Source organism: Gorilla gorilla, chromosome 6 (genome assembly GCF_029281585.2).
Source record: "Gorilla gorilla gorilla isolate KB3781 chromosome 6, NHGRI_mGorGor1-v2.1_pri, whole genome shotgun sequence".
In the NCBI taxonomy this organism is placed as follows: Eukaryota; Metazoa; Chordata; class Mammalia; order Primates; family Hominidae; genus Gorilla; species Gorilla gorilla.
In genome coordinates, this window is record NC_073230.2 from 96,281,363 (window position 1) to 96,307,487 (window position 26,125).

At 42.5% G+C, this 26,125-nt stretch overlaps 2 protein-coding genes and 1 long non-coding RNA gene across 6 annotated transcripts in view; 2 read left to right on the top strand and 1 right to left on the bottom strand.

Moving 5' to 3' along the window:
- Positions 1-1,581: 1,581 nt before the first annotated feature.
- Positions 1,582-16,854, top strand: LOC129523603 (uncharacterized). The gene is made up of 3 exons (XR_008667135.2): positions 1,582-1,658; positions 14,112-14,165; positions 16,519-16,854. It is a non-coding gene; the product is annotated as an uncharacterized lncRNA (long non-coding RNA).
- RBM48 (RNA binding motif protein 48) lies at positions 12,386-21,785 on the bottom strand. 2 transcript variants are annotated; one of them, XM_031013523.3, is made up of 5 exons: positions 21,467-21,785; positions 20,724-20,914; positions 17,842-17,987; positions 15,411-15,979; positions 12,386-13,537 (listed from the first exon to the last, which is right to left on the bottom strand). In XM_031013523.3, exons 1-5 carry the CDS (start codon positions 21,575-21,577, stop codon positions 13,451-13,453), a joined length of 1,104 nt encoding a protein of 367 aa, XP_030869383.2. In that variant the 5' UTR covers positions 21,578-21,785; the 3' UTR covers positions 12,386-13,450. The 2 variants fall into 2 exon arrangements, with proteins under 2 accessions (XP_030869383.2, XP_004045783.3); XM_004045735.5 differs by lacking the exon at positions 12,386-13,537 and having other exon boundaries at positions 13,570-15,979; positions 21,467-21,723.
- A 54-nt stretch (positions 21,786-21,839) lies between these two features.
- The window catches only part of PEX1 (peroxisomal biogenesis factor 1), a 41,653-nt gene continuing 37,367 nt past the window's right edge, over positions 21,840-26,125 (top strand). For 2 of the 3 annotated variants that reach the window (XM_055346583.2, XM_055346585.2), the window contains exon 1: positions 21,866-22,084. In XM_055346583.2, coding sequence (XP_055202558.1) covers positions 21,956-22,084 — 129 coding nt within the window. In that variant the 5' untranslated portion in view covers positions 21,866-21,955. Of the gene's footprint in view, positions 22,085-26,125 lie in introns of all 3 variants that reach the window. The other variant, XM_019031379.4, reaches the window with a different exon arrangement.

Consider the following 26,125-nt stretch of genomic DNA (forward strand, 5'->3'; position numbering starts at 1 on the left):
TTTCCGAGCTGCCTCCGAGGCAGGAAACGGGCCTTGCACATGGCAGTGCATGTATTATGGAGGGGTAATTCTTTGACTTTTCTTTGACATTTATGAATTTTTTAGTTTCTCTGTGTTGTACTTTTTTTCTCCCACTCTAACTTTTCATGAGATAAGACAACTTTTACATATAGTTTCCAGCTGGGTGCAGTGGCTCACTCCTGTAATCCCAGCACTTTGGGAGGCCAAGGTGGGTGGATCACTTGAGGTCAGCAATGCAAGACCAGCCTGCCAACATGGTGAAACCTCCTCTCTACTAAAAATACAAAAAGTAGCTGGGCATGGTTGAGCTTCCCTGTAATCCCAGCTACTGGGGAGGCTGAGGCAGGAGAATTGCTTGAACCCAGGAGGCAGAGGTTGCAGTGAACTGAGATCACACCACTGCACTCCAGCCTGGGTGACACAGTGAGACTCTGTCTCAAAAAATAATAAATAAATAAATAAATATAGTTTCCACTGCAGTGTTTTATACAAAAGTCTCACTTAGGAGTGAAAAGTTGTTTTCTGAATGTAAATTCTTGTAATGCTAATATCTGGTGAAAATGGTCTTGACACTGAATGCAGCTGTACATGGTTGAACAGCCTCCCGTTATCAAAAAAATTTTCCTTCTCTAATCTCACTTCTTAAAAATGTTTCATATACACTTAAGTTAATTTTGAGAAAATACTACTTTATAGTCAGGTTGTATTGCAAACTCATATGTATGCTACAGATTGAAGAAATTCAACAGAAAGACCCAACTAATCTGCTAATCTGGAGTTTTATTCCTACTTTTGCTAAAACATTTGATTATAAACCCCACAAAAGCTCCTTCACTGTGGGACTCCTTTATTCACAAATGACCTGAGAAAGATCATTTGTGGGATGAGTGAGTGAACTTTGGTGCTTATAAAGATCATGGAAAGCATGATCTTAAGTTCCATGATTATAAGTCATGGAAAGCATTCTCCAGGGAGAGGTTATTCGATAATTTTGGATACTGCAGATGAGCAGACCCCAAGGACATTACTGATTCACCATCCAAATACATCCAAAAATGTTCTTTGTCAGCGATACAGTGAAGTGTGTACTTCGTTTTTGCACTCTATGTAAGAAGAGAATCATAATACTGATATAGATACACACATGCATATACATGTATGTATATATATGTATTGCATGATCAAAGGTTTAAAAACTTCATCTCAAAGCTCCTTGATTGCAGCTTCATATCATTTTTAAACCTTCAATATAAAAATCCAGAAATTATGTTTTTCTTTTTACATCCCAAGGAATATTTAATCTGATAGAAAAAAATATAAAGAGTGCTTTATTCTAAAATCTCTCTACCATATAATAAACTAGTCATTGCATGGAATATAAATTGTTTTTGTCTTTTAGTATCATAAATTGAAATAACTAAAGAGAAGACTAATGGCACTTTAACTGCTGTTATTCAAATCTTTAAACTTCTTATGCTTTAAAAAGTCTGTTTCAAGTTTATTATTTGAATGCAGATGGTTACATTTCTTGAGAGCAAATATTTGACATGTTGAAGAACAGTCTACACCAACAGTCATCTGAAGAAGAGACTGATGAAGGAATTAAAGAATTGGTAGATATAACACTGTAGAAAATGGTAAGAATGAAAAACTACAATTCATTTTTGTTAGATAAAGCTAAGGAAATGATTTCTTTTCTTCCATAATGAACGCAGCCTTTATGAGTGCAGGGGTTTTTGTTTGTTCCTGACCTAACTATTGCCTAGAACAATGCCTGGCTGATAGTGGTGCTCAACAAATATTTATAGAATAGCTGGGCAACTAAATGAATCACTATACAAAATGAATGTTTATTTTGTTATTTTTAAAAATTTTACTCAGTAAAACCTCATTAGTTTAGGGGGAGACCAGATGCAATGCATGTACAATTGGATGCTACTCTATTTTGTCTTTATGACCTAACTCCTCCAATCCACCTACATATTCATTATAATACAATAACATAATAATAAAAATAGTTGACCCCTCTAGAGTGCTTTCTAAATGCAGGACCCTTCAGGGAGCTTTAATTTGTGAACTCGTTTTATTTTATTTATATATATATATATTTTTTTTTGAGACAGAGTCTCGCTCTGTCACCCAGGCTGGAGTGCAATGGTGCAATCTTGGCTCACTGCAACCTCCGCTTCCTGAGTTCAAGGGATTCTCCTGCCTCAGTCTCCTGAGTAGCTTGGATTACATGTGCCACCACACCCGGCTAATTTTTGTATTTTTAGTAGAGATGAGGTTTCACCATGTTGTCCAGGCTGGTCTCGAACTCCTGACCTCATGATCCTCCCGCCTCGGCCTCCCAAAGTGCTGGGATTACAGGCGTGAGCCACTGCGCCTGGCCGTGAACTCATTTTATTCTCAAAACAACCTCATTGTCATGGGATTCTTGGAGTGTCACCTTGCCAGCCAGAAACCTCTGTGGCTAGTGGCACCTTTGTCCAAGTTTTGCTCAGGCCTACTGGATTCATTCCATCCACTCGGCCTGGCAGGGTTGTGCTTGGCTTGTGCTACTGGCCTGAATCCCATGCCTGCCAAGGGTGAGTCAGGCTCAGAGCAGCAAAGGGTGTGTGAGTGAATGACCATGGGGTCCAGCCACTGCGCACAGACAGGCACACTGGCTGTGGTGGGGTGGGCAGCTCCAGGTGCTGGCACAAGCGCTACCTCCCTGTGAGGCTGCAGCTGGACCAGGTATACCACAAGCAGCTTCCACAGTTGGCACCAGGGAATGCGGTGGTGCCCAGAAGCTTGGAGAAGCCAGGAACTACAGATTCCCAAACAGGGTGTCACATCCCTGGCTTGGGGAGCTCCTAGGTCTGGGCTCTCTGAAGGGCCGCAGCTCTTCTCTCCTTCTCTCTTCAAAACTGAGGACACACCCCTTTCCACCCCAGAGCCTGTCTGCCTCCTGCCGCTGTTCATGGCGCCCAGGTTGTTGGTGCCAAGGAGTGCCTGCAGGCCAGCGCTGAGCTGCCTTCAGCACCTCCTCGGCCTCTCTCCAATGCTAGTAAGTGCCCAAAGTCCGGAGGGGGCCAAGTCAGCAGGGGGCTGGTGTGTCAGCACTGCCCTGAGTGTGCGCACACCTGGCCAGGTCACGACAGTGCCCTGGCTCAGCCTCAACTTTGCTCTAAGATTGGAGTGGGTGCCGGAGCAGCGAGAGGCCAGAAGTGGCAGCAGGTGCTTCCAAGCCTGTGGAGTAGGTGCCAGGAGAAGGGAGAGGTCAGAGAGTGGGAGCAGGCATCTCCAAGCCTGTGGGGGGAAGGGGGGCCTTCCCAGCCCCTAAGAGTGCAGAGATGCCTGGGTCCGCAGCTGTGGCTTGGGCAGCGGCAGCTGTGCCCAGGAGGGTGGGGATCCTGCCTGCTATGTAGAGCACACAGCCCCAGCCACGCCTCCCTGCTGCAGCTGGCACCTTTGCAATGGCCGCTCCAGATGGGCCGCTGTTGCCATCACTATGAAGTAGAAACTATTATCTCCATTTTGCAAATGAAAAAACTGAAATACAGAAAGGTTTACCCGAGGTCACCCTAGAAAATGGGGTGCATAATTCATCTCTCAAGAAAACCTAAGGTAATTCTTGGCCGGGTGCAGGGCCTCACGCCTGTCATCCCAGCACTTTGGGAGGCCGAGATGGGCAGATCACTTGAGGTCAGGAGTTCAAGACCGGCCTGGCCAACATGGTGAAACCCCGTCTCTATCCAAAATAGAAAAATTACCCAGGCGTGGTGGTGCACACCTGTCATCCCAGCTACTCCGGAGGCCGAGACAGGAGAATTGCTTGAACCCAGGAAATGGAGCTTGCAGTGAGCTGAGATCACGCCATTGCACTCCAGCCTGGGCAACGGAGAGAGACTCTCAAAACAAAAACAAAAACCAAAGCCTAAGATAATTCTTTTACTATGAACATGGTGATTTCTACCCTTTTCTTTCTTTGATCCTAAGCTGGATACCAGTGAGGTTTTGTGAATCCAAGGCAGCCCAGGCCCAGTTCACCTGTATTACTTTGGAGTTCAGGAAAGAAACAGATGGTGGGAGGTTTTGGAGTCTCAGATCCAGCTAATGCAGTCTCCAAAGTATCCTCTTCTTTTGGAAATATACTCACTAGGCCTGTTAGGGCTGAGGGTAGATTCCTTCTTGAGAGACAGTATGCTCCCAGTACCACACACACCCTTCTTTTTTTGTATTAATATATTTTTTTAATTTTTAATTCTTGTGGGTACATAGATGTATATATTTATGGGGTGCATGAGATACTTTAATATAGGCATGTAATGCATAATAATCACATCATGGTAAATGGGTATCCATTCCCTCAAGCATTTATCCTTTGCATTACAAACAATCCTATTATACTCTTTTAGTTCTTATTAATCCTCCCCCTCTCCCTCTCCCTCTCCCTCTCCCCACGGTCTCCCTCTCCCTCTCTCTCCATGGTCTCCCTCTGATGCCGAGCGGAGGCTGGACTGTAATGCCGCCATCTCGGCTCACTGCAACCTCCCTGCCTGATTCTCCTGCCTCAGCCTGCCCAGTGCCTGGGATTGCAGGCGCGTGCCTCCACGCCTGACTGGTTTTCGTATTTTTTTGGTGGAGACGGGGTTTCGCCATGTTGGCCGGGCTGGTCTCCAGCTCCTAACCGCGAGTGATCTGCTAGCCTCGGCATCCCGATGTGCCCGGATTGCAGATGGAGTCTTGCTCACTCAGTGCTCAATGTTGCCCAGGCTGGAGTGCAGTGGCGTGATCTCGGCTCACTACAACCTCCACCTCCCAGCCGCCTGCCTTGGCCTCCCAAAGTGCCGAGATTGCAGCCTCTGCCCGGCCGCCACCCCGTCTGGTAAGCGAGGAGCGTCTCTGCCTGGCCTCCCATCATCTGGGATGTGAAGAGCCCCTCTGCCCGGCCGCCCAGTCTGGGAAGTGAGGAGCGCCTCTTCCCGGCCGCCATCCCGTCTAGGAAGTGAGGAGCGTCTCTGCCCAGCCGCCCATCATCTGAGGTGTGGGGAGCGCCTCTGCCCCGCCGCCCTGTCTGGGATGTGAGGAGCGCCCCTGCCCGTCCGCGACCCCGTCTGGGAACAGGAGTGTCTCTGCCCGACCGCCACCCCGTCTGGGAGGTGAGGAGCGTCTCTGCCTGGCCGCCCCGTCTGAGAAGTGAGGAGCCCCTCCACCCGGCAGCCGCCCCGTCTGGGAAGTGAGGAGCGTCTCCGCCCGGCAGCCGCCCCCTCCAGGAGGTGGGGGACAGCCCCCGTCCAGCCAGCTGCCCGGTCCGGGAGGGAGGTGGGGGGCAGCCCCCGCCCAGCAGCCGCCCCGTCCGGGAGGTCGGGGGCGCCTCTGCCCGGCTGCCCCGTCTGGGAGGTGGGGGGCCCCTCTGCCCGGCCGCCACCCAGTCTGGGAGGTGTACCCAGCAGCTCATTGAGAAAGGCCATGATGACGATGGCGGTTTTGTCGAGTGGAAGTGGGGGAAGTGTGGGGAAAGTAAAGAGAAATCAGATTGTTGCTGTGTCTGTGTAGAAAGTAGACATGGGAGACTCCATTTTGTTCTGTACTAAGAAAAATTCTTCTGCCTTGGGATGCTGTTAATCTATGGCCTTACCCCAAACCCCTTGCTCTCTGAAACATGTGCTGTGTCCACTCAGGGTTAAATGGATTAAGGGCGGTGCAAGATGTGCTTTCTTAAACAGATGCTTGAAGGCAGCATTCTCCTTAAGAGTCATCACCACTCCCTAATCTCAAGTACCCAGGGACACAAACACTGTGGAAGGCCGCAGGGTCCTCTGCCTAGGAAAACCAGAGACCCTTGTTCACATGTTTATCTGCTGACCTTCCCTCCACTATTGTCCTATGACCCTGCCAAATCCCCCTCTCCGAGAAACACCCAAGAATGATCAATAAATACTAAAAAAAAAAAAAAAAAAAAAAAATTGGGGGTTTTTGGGGGATTTTTTTGAGAAAGAGTCTCACTCTGTTGCCCAGGCTAGAGTGCAATGGTGCCATGTCAGCTCACTGCAACCTCTGCCTCCTGGGTTCAAGCAATTCTCCTGCCTCAGCCTCCGTAGTAGCTGGGATTACAGGTGCCAAAAATTAGGTGTCTGGCTTAATTTTTGTATTTTTAGTAGAGATGGGGTTTCACCATTGTGGCCAGGCTGGTCTCGAACTTCTGACCTCAAGTGATCTGCGCATCTCGGCCTCCCAAAGTGTTGGGGTTACAGACGTGAGCCACTGCACCTGTCTCTTTCAGTTATTTTTAAATGTACAATGAAATAATTATTGACTATAGTCACCCTGTTGTGCTATCAAATACTAGTCCTATTCGTTCTTCCCATTTTTGTATGTATTAACGATCCCCACCTCACCCCCACCCCTCTACTACCCTTTCCAGCCTCTGGTAACCATTTTACTCTCTATTTCCATGAGTTCAGTTGTTTTAATTTTAACTCCCACGTATAAGTGAGAACATGTGAAGTTTGTCTTTCTGTGTCTGGCTTATTTAACTTAACATGATGACCTACAGTTCCATCCATGTTGTTGTGAATGACAGGATCTCATGCTTTTTTTATGGCTGAATAGTACTCCATTGTGTATATGTACCACTTTTTTTTTTTTTTTTCTGAGACGGAGTTTCGTTCTTGTTGCCCAGGCTGGAGTGCAATGGCATGATCTCAGCTCACTGCAACCTCTGCCTTCTGGGTTCAAGCAATTCTCCTGCCTCAGCCTCCTGAGTAGCTGGGATTACAGGCATGTGCCACGATGCCCAGCTAAGTTTTTTATTTTTAGTAGAGATGGGGTTTCGCCATGTTAGCCAGACTGGTCTCGAACTCCTGACCTCAGGTGATCTGCCCACCTTGGCCTCCCAAAGTGCTGGGATTACAGGCATGAGCCACTGCGCCCCGCCACATTTTTTTATCCATTCACCTGTTGATAGACACTTAGGTTGCTTCCTAAGTGTCTTGGCTACTATGGGTGGTGCTGCAATAAGCATGGGAGTGCAGCTGTCTCTTCAATATCCTGATTTCTTTTCTTTTAGATATATACCAAGCAGTGGGATTACTGGATCATATGGTAGCTCTATTTTTAATTTTTTGAGAAAAGGTCTCACTCTGTCACCTAGGCTGGAGTGCAGTAGCATGATCACAGCTCACTGCAGTCTTGACCTCCTGTGCTCAAGCAACCCTCCTGCCTCAGCCTTTTGAGCAGCTGGGACTACAGGCATGTGCCACCATATCCAGCTAATTTTTTTAAAATTAATTTTTTTAGAGACAGGGTCTCACTATGTTGTCCAGGCTGGTCTTGAACTCCTAGATTCAAGCAATCCTCCTGCCTCTGCTTCCCAAATTGCTGGAACTACAGACGTGAGCCACCACATCCAGTTTTGAGGAACCTCCAAACTGTTCTCCATGGTGGTTGTACTAATTTACATTCCCGCCTACAGTGTACGAGGGTTCCCTTTTCTTCACATCCCTGGCAGCATTTGTTATTGCCTGACTTTGGGATATAAGCATTTTTTTTTTTTTTTGAGACGGAATTTCACTCTTGTTGCCCAGGCTGGATGGAGTGCAATGGTGCGATCTCAGCTCACTGCAACCTCTGCCTCCTGGGTTCAAGTGATTCTCCTGCCTCAGCCTCCCGAGTAGCTGAGATTACAGGCATGCACCACCACACCCAGCTAATTTTGTATTTTTAGTAGAGACAGTTTTCTCCATGTTGGTCAGGCTGGTCTTGAACTCCAGACCTCAGGTGATCCACCCGCCTTGGTCTCCCAAAGTGCTGGGATTACAGATGTAAGCCCCCATGCCCAGCTGATATAAGCCATTTTAAATGGGACGAGATGATATCTCATTGTGGTTTTGATTTCCATTTCTCTGATGATCAATGATGTTGAGTACCTTTTCATACACCTGTTTGACATTTCTACATTTTCTTTAGAGAAATGTCAGATCTTCTGCCCATTTTTAAATCGTATTATTAGATCTTTTCCTTTAGAGTTGTTTGAACTCCTTACATATTCTGGTTATTAATCCCTTGTCAGATGGATAGTCTGCAAATATTAGTATTTTCTCCCATCCTTTGGGTTTTCTCTTTACTTTGTTGATTGTTTCTTTTGCTGTGCAGAAGTTTTTAAACTTCACGTGATCCAATTTGTCCACTTTTGCTTTGGTTGCCTGTGCTTGTGAGAAATCTTCACCCAGACCAATGTCCTGGAGAGTTTCTCTGATGTTTTCTTGTAGTAGTTTCATAGTTTGAGGTTTTACATTTATGTCTTTAATCCATTTTGACTTGATTTTTGTATATGGTGAGAAGTAGGGTCTAGTTTCATTCTTCAGCATATGGATATCCAGTTTTCCCATCGCCCTTTACTGAAGAGACTGTCTTTTCCCTAACGTATGTTCTTGGCACCTTTGCCGAAAATGAGTTCACTGTAGATGTATGGATTTGTTTCTGAGTTCTCTATTCTGTTCCATTGCTCTGTGTGTCTGTTTTTATGCCAGTACCATGCTGTTTTGGTTACTATAGCACTGTAGTGTAATTTGAAGTTAGGTAACATGATTCCACCAGTTTTGTTCGTTTTGCTCAGGATAGCTTTGGTTATTCTGGGTCTTTTGTGGTTCCATATAAATTTTAGAATTGTTTTTTCTATTTCTGTGAAGAATGTCATTGGTACTTTGATAGAGATTGCATTGAATCTGTAGATTGCTTTCGGTAGTATGGACATTTTAACAATATTGATTCTTCCAATTCATGAACATGGAATATCTTTCCATTTTTGGGGGTGTCTTCTTCAATTTCTTTCATTAGTGTCTTATAGTTTTCATTGTAGAGCTCTTTCATTTCTTAGGTTAATTTCTAGGTATTTAATTTTATGTATGGCTATTGTAAATGGGATTGCTTTTCTTCTTTTTCAGATTGTTGGCATATAGAAATGCTACTGATTTTTGCTATGTTGAAATGCTATGTTGATTTTGCATCCTGCAATGTTACTGAATTTGTCAGTTCTAATAGCTTTTTTGGGGTAGTCTTTAGGTTTTTCCAAATGTAAGATTATATCATTTACAAACAAGGATAATTTGATTTCTTCCTTTCCAATTTGGATCCCCTTTATTTCTCTCTTGTCTAATTGCTAGCTAGGACCTCTCCTTTGAAAGAAAATGTTATGGAGTAAATTTTTTCTAACAATTACTCAAACTTTTCTCTAGATTAGACTCTCAGCAATCCTGATGTAATTAGGCCCAGAAGTGAAAAAACAAGGACCTGTTGAAACCAATCCAATTAAGCAGTTAAAGGCATTCATAATCTCTACACATGCTACTCTCACCCGCTACTCCTGCGCAACATACTTAGTCTCTCATAATCCCTCTCATGAATGCTTCACTCCAGGCAGGTCTGTCATCTTAATTTATACCCATTTGCTGTCTTAATTCAGGTGGGCCACTCTTCTGCACCTCCTCCTCACACCTCTCTACCTATCCCAACCATCCTTAAAGGTTCAGCAGTGGTCTGCAAGTCTTCTTCAGAACTGTTACTTCCATAACTCCCAGTGCCTTCCTCCTTAACAGAGCAACTTCACTGTTACCCTTTTTACCTCATGGGCTCCCAAGTAAGAGATACTTTGAGGAACAAATTCTACAAAAAATTAATTTGAAAATCATTGCCCTATTGTACTTATTTTATCATAAAGTAGCCGTATAATAATGGACTTCCTCTAATTTTTATCTTATTTCTCCAATTAGAGTATAAGTGTTTTAGGGACAGGGCTATATTTTATATATCTAAGGTAACTCAGGTATGCCTATTAGAATAATACAAATAAAATAAGTGGCCTCTGTAAATAAATAATTTTTTATGTATGTAGGGTGTCTACAGAAGTGTGAACTTTTATTTGGTAAAATTTTTTTAGTCTAGAGAGCTATTTTCCATGCAAAATTTAAAACTAGTATTTACGAAGAAACATCTTCCTCTTTAAGATTATGACAATGATGGCAAGCTATCACTTGCAGACTTTGAAAAAACAGTAAGAGCAGACAGACTTCTGTTGGAGGTGTTTGGACCATGTTTACCAGAAGCAAATGTATAGTTACTAGTGCCAATAGCCCATATAGATTCAGGAAAAATTTTAAAGGGTCAGAAAGTAATACTTGCTAGACACTCTCCTCTGTTGGGCTGCAGCCCACTGCTGAAGTCAAGGCAATCATTGAGAGTTCAGCCCCATCCTGGCATTTGGGCCCCAAGAAGACATTCATGATTATTTCAGTAACTATATTCAAGACTTTCATTGAGCTTTTAACCTCTTTAGCAATAGACAATTCCTGTTTCCTGTAGGTATGGTGTATTTCCCAAACCAAATCCAGGGTATATTGGCTTGCTTAAGGGATAGAACACTGAATAGAGTTTCAGCAAGTACACCACAAACTGCTAGAACACTTGATCTCTTTCAATCCAATTGCTGTCAATGTTTTTAAAATTTTGGAGACATAGAGTACTTTGTGCTTATGAAGGTTTTTCATGTATGCATCTGACAAAAGTTTTCTGAGCTGCAAGTATCAGTCTAATAATTGATTTGGCTCATAAAATTGCCTTACATGTTCTTCCTTTATCACCTATGCTTTTCAAACACGGTATACAAAAACACTTTTTTTTGAGACACAGTCTCCCTCTGTTGCCCAGACTGGAGTGCAGTGGTACAATCTCAACTCACTGAGATCTCTGCCTCCTGGGTTCAAGTAACTCTCATGCCTCAGCCTCCCGAGTAGCTGGGATTATAGGCATTTGCCACCACGCCTGGCTTTTTGTATTTTTTGTAGAGATGGAGTTTCGTCATGTTGGCCAGGCTGGCCTCGAACTCCTGACCTCAGGTGATCCTCCCACCTTGGCCTCCCAAAGTGCTGGGATTATAGGCATGAGCCACTGTGCCCAAAATAATAACCTATATGGAAATTTTGTAAATTAGCTTGCATGTTATTAAGCTATCCTTATCCACCTCAACTCATCTCTTTAATTTATTTGTCCCCCTGTAGTTTATTCCCTCTACCCTGCATTTTAACTTTCTGGAAACGTGTGGTAAAAAGCAATGTGTAAAAGGCAGGCTTCCAATCTGAAAAGAGATGGGCGAAAACAGTATATAGCATAATGGACTGGATCAGAGTAACTGCTTAGGATGGAACAGCCAACAGTTCTTCAGCTGCTTCCAGAGTTCATCTGTAGCCCAGTTATCTAGAGCCTTGCTATTCAAAGATGGTCTGTGCACCAGCAGCACTGGCAGCACCTAGGGACTTGGGAAAAATGCAGAATCTCAGGCCCCACCCAAAACCAACTTAATATGAATCTTTTTGTTTTGTTTTGCTGCTTGACACCACAAAGGTGTCTTTCTTTCTCTCCTCATGATGAATTATGTTGGTGGGGATGAGGAGTGCTGGCTTCCGCATGGTCACAGGACTATCAGGAACCCATTCAGAAACACATGACCCATTTAGCAGCTCCTCTCCTTAACTGTCAGGTAACATTTGTCATGCAACAGATCTCTAGAACTCTTTTCATCTTCCAAAACTGAAATTCTATACCCATTAAACCGTAACTCCTCATTTTCCCTCCCCACAGCCCCTGGCCACCACCACCACCAGAATCTGCATTTTAACAAGATCCTGAGGTGGAGATCATAGCAACTTATAGTCTGAGAAGCCTGAACCAGACAGCAATTTGCTCCTTCCAATTCTATGCTTAGGTCTCTAATATATCCTTTACCTGAGATTTCAGCAAAAACTGTATCTAATTACCTCACATGAAGTAGGGCCTACCCTCCTTATCTACAGCTTGCTGTTTGTTAGTACCATCTACCACTTGGAGCCATCCTAGTTAATTTGGATCAGTGTGAGGAGAGAGGCCATTTCTCTCCCTGTCTCCCATCTCTGAAAAGGAGGAGGGAGTAAAAGCTGAAAAACAACAGGAATGGAGCCAGTGGCAAAACCAACCGAGGCCACTGACCAGGCCTGAGGTTAAAGATTAAGCCCCCCACTCTAACCATGTGTTGCCTATAGATCACTTGCTCCGTCTATCACAACCCTTTCACGCGGACCCTCTTACAGTTGTAAGCCCTTAAAAGGACCAGGAACTTTTTCTTCAGGGAGCACGGTTCTTGAGACACAAGTCTGCCGACGCTCCTGGCCGAATAAAGCCTCTTCCTTCTATAACCCGGTGTCTGCGGGGTTTTGTCTGCAGCTCGTCCTGCTACAAGTACATCATAGCTGAAATTGAACCTTATTAACTGGTATGTTCAAATTCAATCCACTAGGCAAGAGGCCATTAAAGATAGGGAGAAATGAAAACAACACACCATGGTATGGACCTTCTCAAGTTATTTTTATCAGTAAAGAAAATGGCCAGGCACAGTGGGTCACACCCATAATCCTAGTACTTTGGGAGGCTGAGGTGGGTGGATCACTTGAGCCCAGGAGTTCAATACCTGCCTGGGCAACACAGTGAGACCCTGTCTCTACTAAAAATAAAAAAAGAAAAAGAAAATAGAGACAGCCTAGATGTACTGAAATTTCCAATTATGTAATCCACTGACAGAAAAAAGTGTGGATATGCCAGAAGTAGTAACAGAAGTCTAGAATTTATAAATACTGATGTATTTTTGGATTGCCACAGGTCAAGCAAATTCTTAAAAGTTATTTAAAGCATATAAGGTTCTAATTTCAGCTTTGTTCTAATAGTTAATCTACTTTATACTTCATAGAATTGTCTTGATTTTGAAACCCTGGCATTTGGAAACATCCTGACTTCTAGTGTTTCAATGGTTCATTCAATACTTGTATTATAATTGGAAACAGACGCTGGCTGCCTATCTTTATTTCTATTGTAAAGTTTCCATATTTGCTTCAATTAATTTACATATAATTACTGTACATGAGAGATAATGTTATGACAAGAATAGTTTCTGCAACATTAAGTATGGGTCAAAAAAAGAAGAAATGGGCCAGGCGCGGTGGCTCATGCCTTTGGGAGGCTGAGGCAGGTGTATCACGAGGTCAGGAGTTCGAGACCAGCCTGACCAATATGGTGAAAACCCATCTCTACTAAAAAAACACAAAACCTAGCCAGGCACGGTGGTGCACGCCTGTAATCCCAGATACTCAGGAGGCTGAGGCAGGAGAATCGCTTGAACCCGGGAGGCGGAGGTTGCAGTGAGCTGAGATCACGCCACTGCATTCCAGCCTGGGCAACAGAGCAAGACTCCATCTCCAAAAAAACAAAGAAACGACTTTAGACAAATAGCTTGAATGAAATTACAAAGAGGAGTGCATTAAAAAATACCAGCAGTAAAATCTCTTGAAGAATTAAAATGACAGGCTAAAAATAAATAATAAATGTTCCCTTTAGAAAATACTAAGTTGCTGCTGGCACTCTATATTCTTCTTCTTTGTTTTAATGGATGACTTGTATGTACATCTTCTGGCTTGTCCTCTGGAGGCTTTGGCACAGATGAAATTACCTAATTAAAAAAAAAAAAAGAACCATTAAAACTTAGTTTCTATAGCACAGGAGTAAATAAGCTATTAGAAGAGGTAAGACTACATCCAATAGTTCAATCCTTGATGTCACTTTCGAGGCAGAGTTGGCCTAAGTTCAAGGTACAGCCTATGACCTAGGCACAGAGTGGAGTTTTCCGTTTGAATACTGATGACAGTAAAATTTCTAAAGCTATTTAAAAAGAAAAAAAATTTGGAGGAAGAAAAGTGCTCTACTTTAACATTCCTTTATAGATCTAAAGACACTTGTTATATTACGGATTCAGATAGATATCCTGGTTTTGCATTCTTGAAACACTGATAATGTTTGATAGATTTGGGGGGATGAAAACGTTTGGAGAAATGAGCAGGAAGCAGTATAATCCTCAATTTCCTGGGAGAAAAAGGAAAAGCAAACACACTATCAGAAAAAGAGTGTACAAAGGGTATACAATAAGTCAAAGCAAAGTAAGAGTCTTCATTTGAAATGGAAAATTATTAGAAACTACAGTAAACTGTATTTAATATCTTTTTTTGTTGTTCTATTTCTGGACCTAGAATTTGGACTTCACACGTTTATCTTGAAAATGTAATCAGCTCTGGTTGAGACAGGTATGTATCTATGTCTATGCCTCAGTTCAGCTGTAACTGAAGGAAGGAAGTAAGGGTGGCAGCACAAACTGAAAACCTTTTTTTTTGAGACAGGGTCTCACACTGTCACCCAGGCTGCAGTGCAGTGGCATGATCTTGGCTCACTGCAACCTCCGCCTCCCAGACTCAAGTACCCTTCCACCTAAGCTTCCCAAGTAGCTACAAGAGTTCACCACCACGCCTGGCTAATTTTTGTATATTTATGGTAAAGATGGGGTTTCATCACATTGGTCAGGCTGGTCTCAGACTCCTGGGCTCAAGCAATCTGCTCACCTCAGCCTCCCAAAGTGCTGAAGTTATTGGTGTGAGCCACTGGGCACAGCCTAAACTGAAAAACTAAAGAAGGCTTCAAAACTGTGCCCACGGATTTTAATTATTATTAAATAATACCTTTAATCAGATATTTTTAGGTAAAAAATGTACATATATGAAATTAAGCTACCTTAGCCTCCCTTAATCACATTGTAAAATATGAGTAAAACTATGTGAAAAGCACTTTCTGCATCTTGGAGTAAGTATAAGAGAATGTCATAACCCTCAGTTTATGATTTGTAACAGTAGCCCCTACCCCACAAAAAGGTGTCTTTCAAAAGCTAACTCAGATGTTAACTTTATTTGTGCTTAGGAAATGGAAAATGATTATGTAAATGACATTAAAAAAAAAACCAGACTACCTAGGCAGCACAATCTGGTCCCGATCATTTAAGAAGTCTACATTTGAAATGCATACCTGGAGGCCTAATTTTTAGAAATCTCACCACCTTCTATTGCTCTTTATCACAAAAGCAAATTAAGCATTTTGAATTTGATATAAACTGTAGTAACTCTAAATTTGAGAGAAATAATTTACAATACTTTTGCTTCTCAACTTTGGCTCATATTAGAACTACCTGGGGAGCTTTTAACAAAAATGGCAGGCCTGGGCTCCACTCTCACAGATTGATTTAACTGGCTGAATCTACTGCTTTAATATTTTGTATCTACAGTGATATAAAATGTCTGTTCATTGTTTAAAGCAAGTATTAACAGTTTAAAGCAAATAAAATGTTAGCCAAATTCAGTTATTTCAACAGAGAACTGTAGAAAAACACATCAAAACACTAAAAAGTGAAAAAAAATTACAGTACTATTGTTCCCACAAATAATTTTCCATTTAATCCTATAACCAAATCGTGTCTTAGAATAGTTTTTTAAAAATAACCTTACCTCTTTAAGTTTATGCCGAATTAAATTCGCCGTTGTATTCAATGAGTCATCGTGCATATCCACTTTAGAGATGTCTGGTAACAGAGGTCCAATCATAATCTCATTACCACTTGGGTTTGTTTGAAGAAAAGTTCCAAGTTTACGATCATCTTCTCTTCTTCTTTTGCGCTCCTGCAGTTGTGTTGTCCTAGGCATAAATCTGTCAACTGCCTCTGAAGACGTAATAGCCTTTTGTGCACCAGGGCAGGCCACTGAGTTTTTCAAAGAGTTTATCTGTGTTTTCCGCAAAGAGTCATTGTGGTTATAATGCCCCATTTTTTTATGATGGTTTCTACCATCCTTAGAGGAGTCTGGTGCTCTGTCTACAGGTCCCCCGGATGAACACATACATTTTGAGGAGAAATAACATAAAGGCAATTCACAGGAATATGGAAGATAAGGATTTGAGTTCCCTGCAGAAGTGTTCAAAGCAGCTTTACAAAATCCAGACATCTCTGAGTGGAAGTCTTGTCTAAAATCCTCTGTGTCTTTATGCTCTGTAACCAATTTCTTCTTTGTCACGTAATGGTCTTTATATTACAATTTAAAAGTTGAGGGAAAGGGAAACAGAAGTGGTTTATTGTTTTCATCATTCAGAATCATATAATTTAAAAAAATCACTTAAAAATGTTAACAAATTCTACTCCAAAAAAATTATTTCTTGAGAAGGGTATATATTCACATGGTTTAAAACCTAAAACGGATAAAAAGATATATAGCATCAAGTGTCACCCTTTCCTTGCTCTCCATGGGTCTGGTTTCATCCCCATAAGTAATCACTATTGTTTTTTATTTATCTGTTCAATATGTCTCATTTTGCCACCTCCTTCCTCCCATTCTTTTTCTCCCCACTTTAAGATAACCTGCAATACGCATTTCTCTGCACCTCTGCATTTTCCATTTCACTGTAGATCTTACAGAGGTTTTTCATCATTATATAGAAAGGTTTTTTTTTTTGTTTGTTTGTTTTTTTTACAATTTCAGAGTATTCCACTATCTGGATGTATCATGCTCCTTGGCTTGTGTTTGTTAGTTACTAAAGAAAGCAATATGCTTGTCCCACTTCTAGGGCTGGCAAGGGCCTCTTCCCTGGTTTACTCTCCCAAAAGCAGACTACAACAGGAATGGAGTATGGAAGATGTGGTAAAGATGAAATTGGCTATGTGTTGATGATTGCTAATGTTAATATTAATAAATGGGAGATATGTTAACTTAGTCTCTCTGCCTGTGTGTTTTGAAATTTCCATAATAAGAGTTTTTGAAAAGTAAGACCACGTATACAAATGCATCTTGTAGAGGCTAGAATGCTGCAGATGAAAGAGAGCTTAACTAAAGTGTCCAAGGCCAAACAAGTCATAGTTTAATTCTGAGGTCAGCAGCACAGCAAAAAGGTCTTAAGAGGAAGGGGAGCAAATAATGAAGATAATCCTAGGCTGTCACCAACACTGAGATGATTAAAGCAGTTAAAAAGTAAACTCTGGACAGAGTCCAAAGCTTGGGTTTTAATCCTTATTTTGTCTTTAATTCATCTCTAATAATATAGGCCGGTCACAAACTTTCTGAGACTTAGTTTCCTCACCCAGAAAAATTAGGACCCAGGTCAGATAATGTCAAAGGTCTTTCTCCACATTAATATTTTATAATTTCCTTTGCCATACAAACATACAAGTTTTCCTGGTGCTATTTATTTACTTACCTTACAAGTTAGAGTTCAATGTCTACAGATGACTGGGGATTCTCAACAGCTCTCTTACCAGATTTCTGAGTAAGTTTTCCAAGAGTTTTCCCACTTTATTTCTCTCCATCACTATCTGGTAGAAGAGGCATGTGGGGGCATTTAGCCAATTGCTGGTCAAAAGTAGAACTTCTCCATGATTAGCAGTGACAACTATATGATTTGACAACTGCAAATCATAACTGCTTCTCACTGCATTCTGGTCAAAGCCTTAATTCCTTAGCATGGGACACAAGGCCCTCCATGATTCACTTCTTACCCACTTTTCTAAACTTATCTCTCACTGAAACCTTTGGGCTTTGGTTATACTGTATTAATTAAAGTTCCTTAAATGCATGATGCTCATTTATTCCTCTAAACATTTAAACATCTTGCCTGGCTTGCCTTTCCATCGTTTCCTCTCCCATTTAGTTAATGTCTACTTATCCTTTAAAATTCAGCCACTTCTCACATACTATAGGAAGTCTTCTACGAACCAATATTTCTCCCTTCTCAACCCAGATTATGTAGTGTGCTGCAGAGAACCCTGTGGTTTACAGTTACTGAATACTGTGATGGTTTACTTGCCTCTCCTACCACTAGACTGGGAATTGCATGATGACACACCTGGCAGAGTGCCTGACACACAGGAGGCACTTAGCAATATGCTTTCCATACCTTTATTTTCGGTAGTTTTTACTACATATGCCTTCCGCATTTGTAGTTTTTTTCTAGTTTCTTCAACTGTTTCAAATTCTGGAGCATAGCACACATGAAGCAATCCACCGAAGAAACTCTGTTCATCCATTTTTCTCTTGGCTGTCCTGAATGGAAAAACAAGATAGCATAGTTTTTTAATCTAGATTTACTTGGGATGAAAGCTTAACTAGTATGCAATATCTGGATCTAAAGAGCAAAGTCCAGCTTTTGCTACGTGTATATATATCCTGTGGATTGGGAATTAAGATGCTCTGCTTGTGGACAGTATTCATCCCATTGATCGAGTTATGTACTCGTAGAGCCTCCCCTTTCCTTCCCTTTGAGCCTCTTTGTTCCCTAGTCTTTAAACAACTAAGGACCCAGCTGGTTGGCCTGAAGTATGTAAACTGTGGTCATAAAATGGAGCTTTTCTCTGTGGCCCTGAAGAGTTAGTTCATACCCAATTAAGCTTTTTCAGCACTATGTATTTCTGTGATGGGATTCATGCCTTAAAAATCAGATGAAAGATACTATAATCATAAAACATTCAATAACTGAGGAACTATTAAATATATAACAATGAGAAAATGAGAAGAATGTTATTCAGTCAATAAATACTTACTAAACATCTATGACTGGCCAGGTACTACAATAAATTTAACTACTTCTATATCCAGGGATAATGATAAATACTTGTTGAGATTTCACCATATGCCAGGCAATGCCATAAGCGCTTCACTTGAATTAACACCTAAAAACAACACTGTAATGAAACTGAAGCACTGGGACATTATGTAACTTAGCCATGCTCATAGTCTGGTTTGAGGAGCAAGGATTCAAATCCAGATGTCTTACTTCAGAGCCTACTAGACTACGTACTATAGAAAACAGAAAAGCTCTAGAAAATGTTTCCCTAACCATGGGAGCTGGCAGGTTGGTTAAGAAAGTGAAATTACATATAACAGCAGCCTGAGAAAACCACACATGACCGAGTAAAATCAAGTGCTTTTGTGGTAGACTATGAGTTCTACTGATAGCACAAGAAAGAAAATATGAATTGTAATAGCCAGAGAAGGATGGGTCTCAGAGCAGATTAGTGAGGAGAACAGAGATCAGTATAAAAATAGATAAGGCACTGCATACTTCAGCCTTTTTGGAGCAGAGGATTTATGTCACATAGAAGGCTGGAAAAAACTGAGTCAGTTTGCATAAAGGAGTAACAGTAGAAACCACAATAGCTAATGTTTACTGTATTCTGACCAGGATACACCTTTATATGGATTATCTCATTTCATCCTCATACAACCCCAAGAAGTAGATACGTCCCTTTACCATACAGATTTTATGGAAGAGGAAAAACTTAAACAGGTTAAATAACTTGCCCAAGATCATGAAGCTAGTAAGCAGTGGAACTGGAAAACTTACTCCAAACCCAACTTTTTTTTTCTTTTGAGACAGAGTCTCACTCCATCACCCAGGATGGAGTGTAGTGGCCCATAAGACTCACTGCAACCTCCACCTCCTGGGCTCAACTGATTCTCCTACCTCGGCCTCCCAAGTAGCTGGAACTACAGGAATGCACCAACACGCCCAGCTTGATTTTTGTATTTTTACAAAATACAAAATATTGGCCATGTTGGCCAGTCTGGTCTCGAACTCCTGGGCTCAAGCAATCTGCCTACCTTGGCCTTCCAAAGTGCTGGGATCAAATCCAACTTTTTTTTTTTTTTTTTTTTGAGACAGTCTCACTCTTGCCCAGGCTGGAGTGCAATGGCATGATCTTGGCTCACTGCAACCTCCACTTTCTGGGTTCAAGTGATCCTTGTGCCTCAGCCTCCCCAGGAGCTGGGATTAAAGGTTTGCACCAACACAGCCGGCTAATTTTTGTATTTAGTAGAGTGAGGGTTTCACCATGTTGGCCAGACTGGTCTTGAACTCCTGACCTCAGGTGATCCACCTACCTCAACCTCCCAAAGTGCTGGGATTACAGGTGTGAGCCACGCGCCTGGCGTCAAACGAGAATTTTTTTTTTTTTGAGACAGAGCCTTGCTCTGTCATCCAGGCTGGAGTGCAGTGGCATGATCTCTGCTCATTGCAATCTCCACCTCCCAGGTTCAAGCGATTCCCATGCCTCAGCCACCTGAGTAGCTGGGACTACAGGTCTGCACCACCACACCCGGCTAATTTTTGTATTTTTAGTAGAGGAGGGGTTTCCATCATGTTGGCCAGGCTGGTCTTGAACCCCTGACCTCAAGTGATCTGCCTGCCTCGGTCTCCCAAAGTGCTGGGATTACAGGCGTGAGTCACCACGCCCAGGCTTCAAACCCAAATTTTTTTTTTTTTTTTTTTGAGGCAGAGCTTCCCTCTTGTTGCCCTGTCTGGAGTGCAATGGCACAATCTCGGCTCACTGCAACCTCTGCCTCCCAGGTTCAAGCGATTCTCCTGCCTCAGCCTCCCGAGTAGCTGGGATTACAGGTCTGCACCACTAGACCCAGCTAATTTTGTATTTTTAGTAGAGAGGGGGGGTTTCACCATGTTGGCCAGGCTGGTCTCAAACTCCTGACCTCGTGATCCACCAACCTCGGTCTCCCAGAGTGCTGGGATTGCAGGTGTGAGCCACCGTGCCTGGCCAAATCCAACTTCTACTCTACCAAGCTACAGGACATTAAATTGTTAAGCACGGGAATGATGTGATGGATACAGTGTTTCAGTAAAGTTAACTTTTAAAAAGGCTGGAGGAAGATATGCTAGATTACGTTTTGGGGTAATTCAGGTATGAATGAGGGAAACTTGGGGCCAAAATGACAGAAATATGAATGGAGGAAATGAGGAAATGAGTCATCGCTTAACTTGCACATTACCTTGCACTTTGTAAGTTCATAAATTTAATAAGATAAACTTCAGTAAAGTCTTCTGCTGGGTATTCATCTAGAGCATTGTACTGTTCAATTGCACCATATAAAGCGAATCGCTCAACTAATTCCTTCATGACTCCCACAGCAGGAACTCCCTGTATTAATAAGTACTGAGATTCCAAATTGATTGTATATACCTGAAAGAAATGCAGAGTTATTAAACGTATTTCGCAAATAAGCCTAGGACGAATCTGCCTCTATTTTTTTTTAAAAGAGAACTTTGAAAACAAGAAATAATCTGTTCAACCCAGTCAGCAAAAAAACACAAAATGAAATTTCTGCCATTCCTTCTGCATAAAGAATAACAGTCCATGTGAGAGGCTACCTAAGGCATATAACAGACTACCTTCAGTCGACATTTTTTTCCAGAAATTGAGTCGGTAGAAGTCACTGGGAACAATCACTCAACGAATATTCACTGAGTGCTTACCTGTGCCAAGTAGTACTGTAAACACAGAAGATCCAATGACTAAAACCAAGTCCTATTCTCGTGGAGTTGATGTTCTAATAGTTGACCAAAAGGGTCGTGAGAATCTTTGGTACCTGACCGAGGGTTCTTCACGCCAGCTCTAGCGAGAGACAGATCTGACGGAAGCCTTGTCGTGCCTTTATTTCCGTAGGCTGGTCATATGGCGCTAGCACTCACATAAAGCTACCGAGGAGAGCGAATGAAACCAAAATCACTTTACCTTCACAGCACGAGGCCGTCGTCCCTCCCGATATTTGGCCCGCGTGTCGCATACCGCCCTCTGGACGTGGTGATCAAATAGACTCCCTAGCTCCCCGCCGCTCGACGCCATCTTGCCTACTTTGATCCTCGCAGGGAGGACAACATCCGCCCTGCTGAGCTCCCTTTTATCCAATAAGAGAGCGGGATGAGTTAAGGGGTGCCAGGATTGGCTGGAGAATCGACAGCGTCGGCCATCGTTTCCTGCGTGCGAAGATTTGATGAACGATGTGCCGCCCCCGAGCGGCTCGGCGGAGAGGCGCGGTGGGTGACAGAAGCTTTCTTGTCCCGCCCACTACAGGCTTACGGCAGGACGCGCAGCGGGGAGAGGGGGCGGGGCCGCAGGGGGCGGGGCCGATCGATCTCCTCCGGCTCCGACGTCCTCGGCCTGCCGGGTCCCGGGTCCTTTGCGGCGCTAGGGTGGGCGAACCCAGAGCGACGCTCCGGGACGATGTGGGGCAGCGATCGCCTGGCGGGTGCTGGGGGAGGCGGGGCGGCAGTGACTGTGGCCTTCACCAACGCTCGCGACTGCTTCCTCCACCTGCCGCGGCGTCTCGTGGCCCAGCTGCATCTGCTGCAGGTAACCTGCCGGCCCCGGGCCACCTGATCTTCAGCCTGGGGTCGGACGAGGCCGAAGCCTCTCAGGGACGCGGCGGGACACCGGCTGCCACCCGGGCGCCGCCGAAGCGCGCAAAGATCAGGGTCCCTCGACGGCAGGGCCCTTCTGGGTAGTCTCTGGATCCTACAAGTCCAGTGCAGCCCTGGGCTCGTCTTATCCCAGGTCTTTTCACTTGGTGAAACTGGACCTAGAAACGTCCTAATATTCTACCACTGTTTTTATAAATATTCCTTATTCCAGGCTGGAAAAGCTCCTGAGAAGTGGTTTGTTTTTATTATTTTAAAAGGTATTTTCCTTGCCAGCCATTTCCAGTTAACCTGCGCTGCTGCCGTCCGGGCCGCGAGAGCGGGACGCAGAGTTGTTGGCGGAGCCCCTGTCGGTTCCCGGGGACTAAGCACCGCGTCCCATGAGCGGGAAAGGTTAATACAATGATGGTTCTGCCCTGCGTCGCTGACGCGGAACACAGCTGTAGTGTGTTAGGAACACATAACGTAGTTAAGATCACTTGAAGCTCTGCGATCAGTCGCCCTTCTGGACGTTGTGGTTAGGATGTTTCACAGTTCTAACCACTGGTGGAGATACAGCGTCCATATTTTCATAATTAAAAATAGAGGCACATGGTCTCACGAGTTTGAGTGTACTTATGGGGGCAAAAGGACGGCGTATTTGAAATCCTCATAAATCCTGGATGCATGGTACCCACCAGTGGCTAATCTATGCAATGAATAGAGTTTGCAATAATTTCAAGCATCCCTTCTTTCCACTTGAGTTACTTCCCCATACCTAGGGGAAGATATTTTTGGTCCATTGAAAACATGAGTTCAGCAGAATCCTCCTATCATCGTCGTTATTATTTTTTACCACTAAGTAGACAATCTTTTGGTTTTTGATGGGCTTTATGGCTAGAGACAAATCAGTCACTGTCACCAAGTTCCAGGTAGAAGTTGGTTCAGTGCTCTGTCAGCTTCGATGGGATTTTTCAACATGTTTTCAAATCTGCACGTAATAGTAGGAATGCTTTCTTACAGTAACTCTAATTTGATCCTAAGATGTAGTTGTTACCTTACATTCATCACTGTTTAAGAATTTAGTGGTCTTGATCTTTGTTTTAAATTTTGAGCCTTCGGGAAGTACTTATAAGAATTAATTCATGCATATCTTTTTGAAATGTAAATGTCTTTAGCCCTGGAACAAATTGCTGTTTCTGTTCAGCCCATATTAGCAGAATAGGTCAACTTTACTTTCTAATTATCAATGTAATAAGTTTATTACTTTATAGATTCCATAAATCTATACATTTATTCCTTGATGAATTATATAAATTTATAGAATTTATGTTTTATAGAAAATTTGGAAAGCATGGAAAATTGTTAACAAGAAAATAAGTTACCCATAATCCCAGAACTTAGAGGTGACTAATGTTGACAGTTTGGATCAAATCTTCCAGTTTTGCTTCTAATCTTTATTTTTAACATAAATGAGGTCCTATATACACACGTACAGTTTTGTGTCCTGGTGTTTTTATTTAATGTTATTATGAGTGTTTTATTTTGTTAAAAGGTCATCATTTTAAGTTGTTAATTAGTATTCTAGCACAAATTTGCCATAATTTATTTAATTGTTTACTATGATTGACCATTTAGATTGTACTTAATTTTTAGGCATTAGAAGTGATAAACTATATTTTAATCAGACGTTGAAAATAACACATCTTTGTTTAGAAAACATCATTTTTATTTCTGGTTGTCTAGGATAGATTCCCAGAATTCTTGGGTTAGAGGCCATAGATAATTATGAAAGCAGAAAGGTTCACAAGTTGGGAGTTAATACTTGAATTACTTTATTTGGGGTGAAGCATTGAGTGCATAATACAGATCATGCAGTAATGGGAAGAAGGGTTGGAACAATGGTTTTCTGGCCTATGTCAGACTTACCTTGAAGCTTTTAAGAATACAGATGTTCTGATCAACCCTCAGACCTATTAAATCAGACCTAAAATCTTAGGGAATAGGCTTTAGGCATCTCTAATTTTAAAAAATTTATTCAGGCTACTTGGATGCACAAAAGAGTTGAGACTTACTGTCCTAGAATCATAGAATTTTAATGACGATAGAGACCTTAAGCATCTAGGTCATTTCTGTACTTTTACATGTAAGGAAACTGGCATTCCTAGGCCAGTACCATTGCCATGCAGCTAATTTGCCCTCTTGTCTATAGCTCACTCTGCATCACCCAACCTACCGTTCTCACTGTTTCTTCTATAACCAATCTCCTTCCCACTTCTGTTCTCTTACTCATGCCATTCTTCCCTCAGTCATTTTTCTTCCTTCCATACAAATTCCATGTCTTTAAAAAGGAATAATCCTACCTCCTCCACATAGCTTTCCAATTCTCTGTTGCCCACATTTGTCTCCCTTTCAATACTTCTCTGTTGTGTTATGTGACACATCACATTTGATATACTCTGTACTGTGTTTCAAGTATTGTATTCTCTTGTTTACTCAAGTCATTATTTCAGGACTGACTACCCAGTAGATGCTTTAAGTCAGGATTTCTCAACCTTGGCACTGTTGACATTTTGAGCTGGATAATTTTTTGTTTTGGGGGCTCTCCTGTACATTTTAAGATGTTTAACAGCACCCTTGGCCTCTATCCAGTAGACACCTGTACTGCCTCCCCCTATCTGTGACAACCAAAAAGGTCTTCAGACATTGTCAGATGTCTACTGAAGGACAAAATCACCTCTGGTTGAGAACCACTGCTTCAACTAAGTTACCTTCTCTGTACTCAGAACTTGATGTGATTGCAGCAGGGGGAGAGGATTCATATACACAGTGAATGCAAACGAACCTAAATCACCGTTCGGATATGGCCACACAATTTTCATTTCCCTTGTGTTAGCAAGAGATACCCCAGGCTTTGGACCTGATCATTCCTAAGGCATTCTGATGGATGGTTTTACCTGCAGATTTCCTGGTAATACTGATACCTCAGTTTGGGTCAAAGAAGATCAATTAATTGATTGATTTGATTTGACTCCTGGAAAAGACACTCCTTTCTAGCTGTCTCTTTCTTCTCTTTACCTGAATAGCCAGGGCTCTGTGGTTCAAGTGAAGTATTTTGACATAAAAATTAACTTAGAACATTGGTCTGCAGAGTTTGCTAAATATAACTGAGCACATATTGTGGCTTTATGGAGCTGGTTACTACTTTTTGACCAAATGAGTAATTAGAAGTATTTTTCCTCCTCAATAAGGTTCATTTTTCCTTTTTTCAGTGAGCTGGTAGAGTTTCCTTTTTTGATATTTCAGGGCATCTTTCATATTTCCATCTCTTAAGTTTCTTCATATGAGGTAGAATTGATCTGGATTATGTATTGCTGACTCTGATGAAAACCCACAGAAAGCATCTGGGGCTTGATCACCTTCATTCTTGTAATAGCTCACACGGTTACAGCTGATATGGTAACTTAAGACTTTTGATTCCAAATCTAGGCAAAATACACTCAGTTGAAAGAATTTGTCAGCCAGAACAGTTGGACTGTTCTGTGAAAATTGTGAGAAAAATTACACAACTAAGTGATACATGATGATGGCTTTCTTAAATATAAAATTGTAATAACATGGTTAATTTCCAGTACATTATATTGTCCCAGAAGTAGCTCCAACATTGTTTGAAATTTGTCTCATTTAAAGAAACATAAGCTGGCCATGGTGGCTCACGCCTGTAATCCCAGCACTTTGGGAGGCTGAGGCAGGCAGATCACCTGAGGTCAGGAGTTCGAGACTAGCCTGGCCAACATGGTAAAACCCCATCTCTACTAAAAATACAAAAATTAGCCGGGCATTTGGTGGGGGCCTGTAATCCCAGCTACCTGGGAGGCTGAGGCAGGAGAATTGCTTGAATCTGGGAGGTGGAGGTTGCAGTGAGCCAAGATTGTGCCACTGCCCTCCAGCCTGGGTGACAGAGTGAGTCTCCGTCTCAAAAAAAAAAAAAAAAAAG

Excerpts from the sequence above, each read along its gene's own strand:
- RBM48 (XM_004045735.5), bottom strand. The coding sequence starts at position 21,577 with ATGGCGTCGAGCGGCGGGGAGCTAGGGAGTCTATTTGATCACCACGTC. Across the intron at positions 20,915-21,466 it reads GACGGCCTCGTGCTGTGAAG|GTATATACAATCAATTTGGA; the intron begins GTAAAGTGATTT and ends CATTTCTTTCAG. Across the intron at positions 17,988-20,723 it reads ATGAACTTACAAAGTGCAAG|GACAGCCAAGAGAAAAATGG; the intron begins GTAATGTGCAAG and ends TTTTCCATTCAG.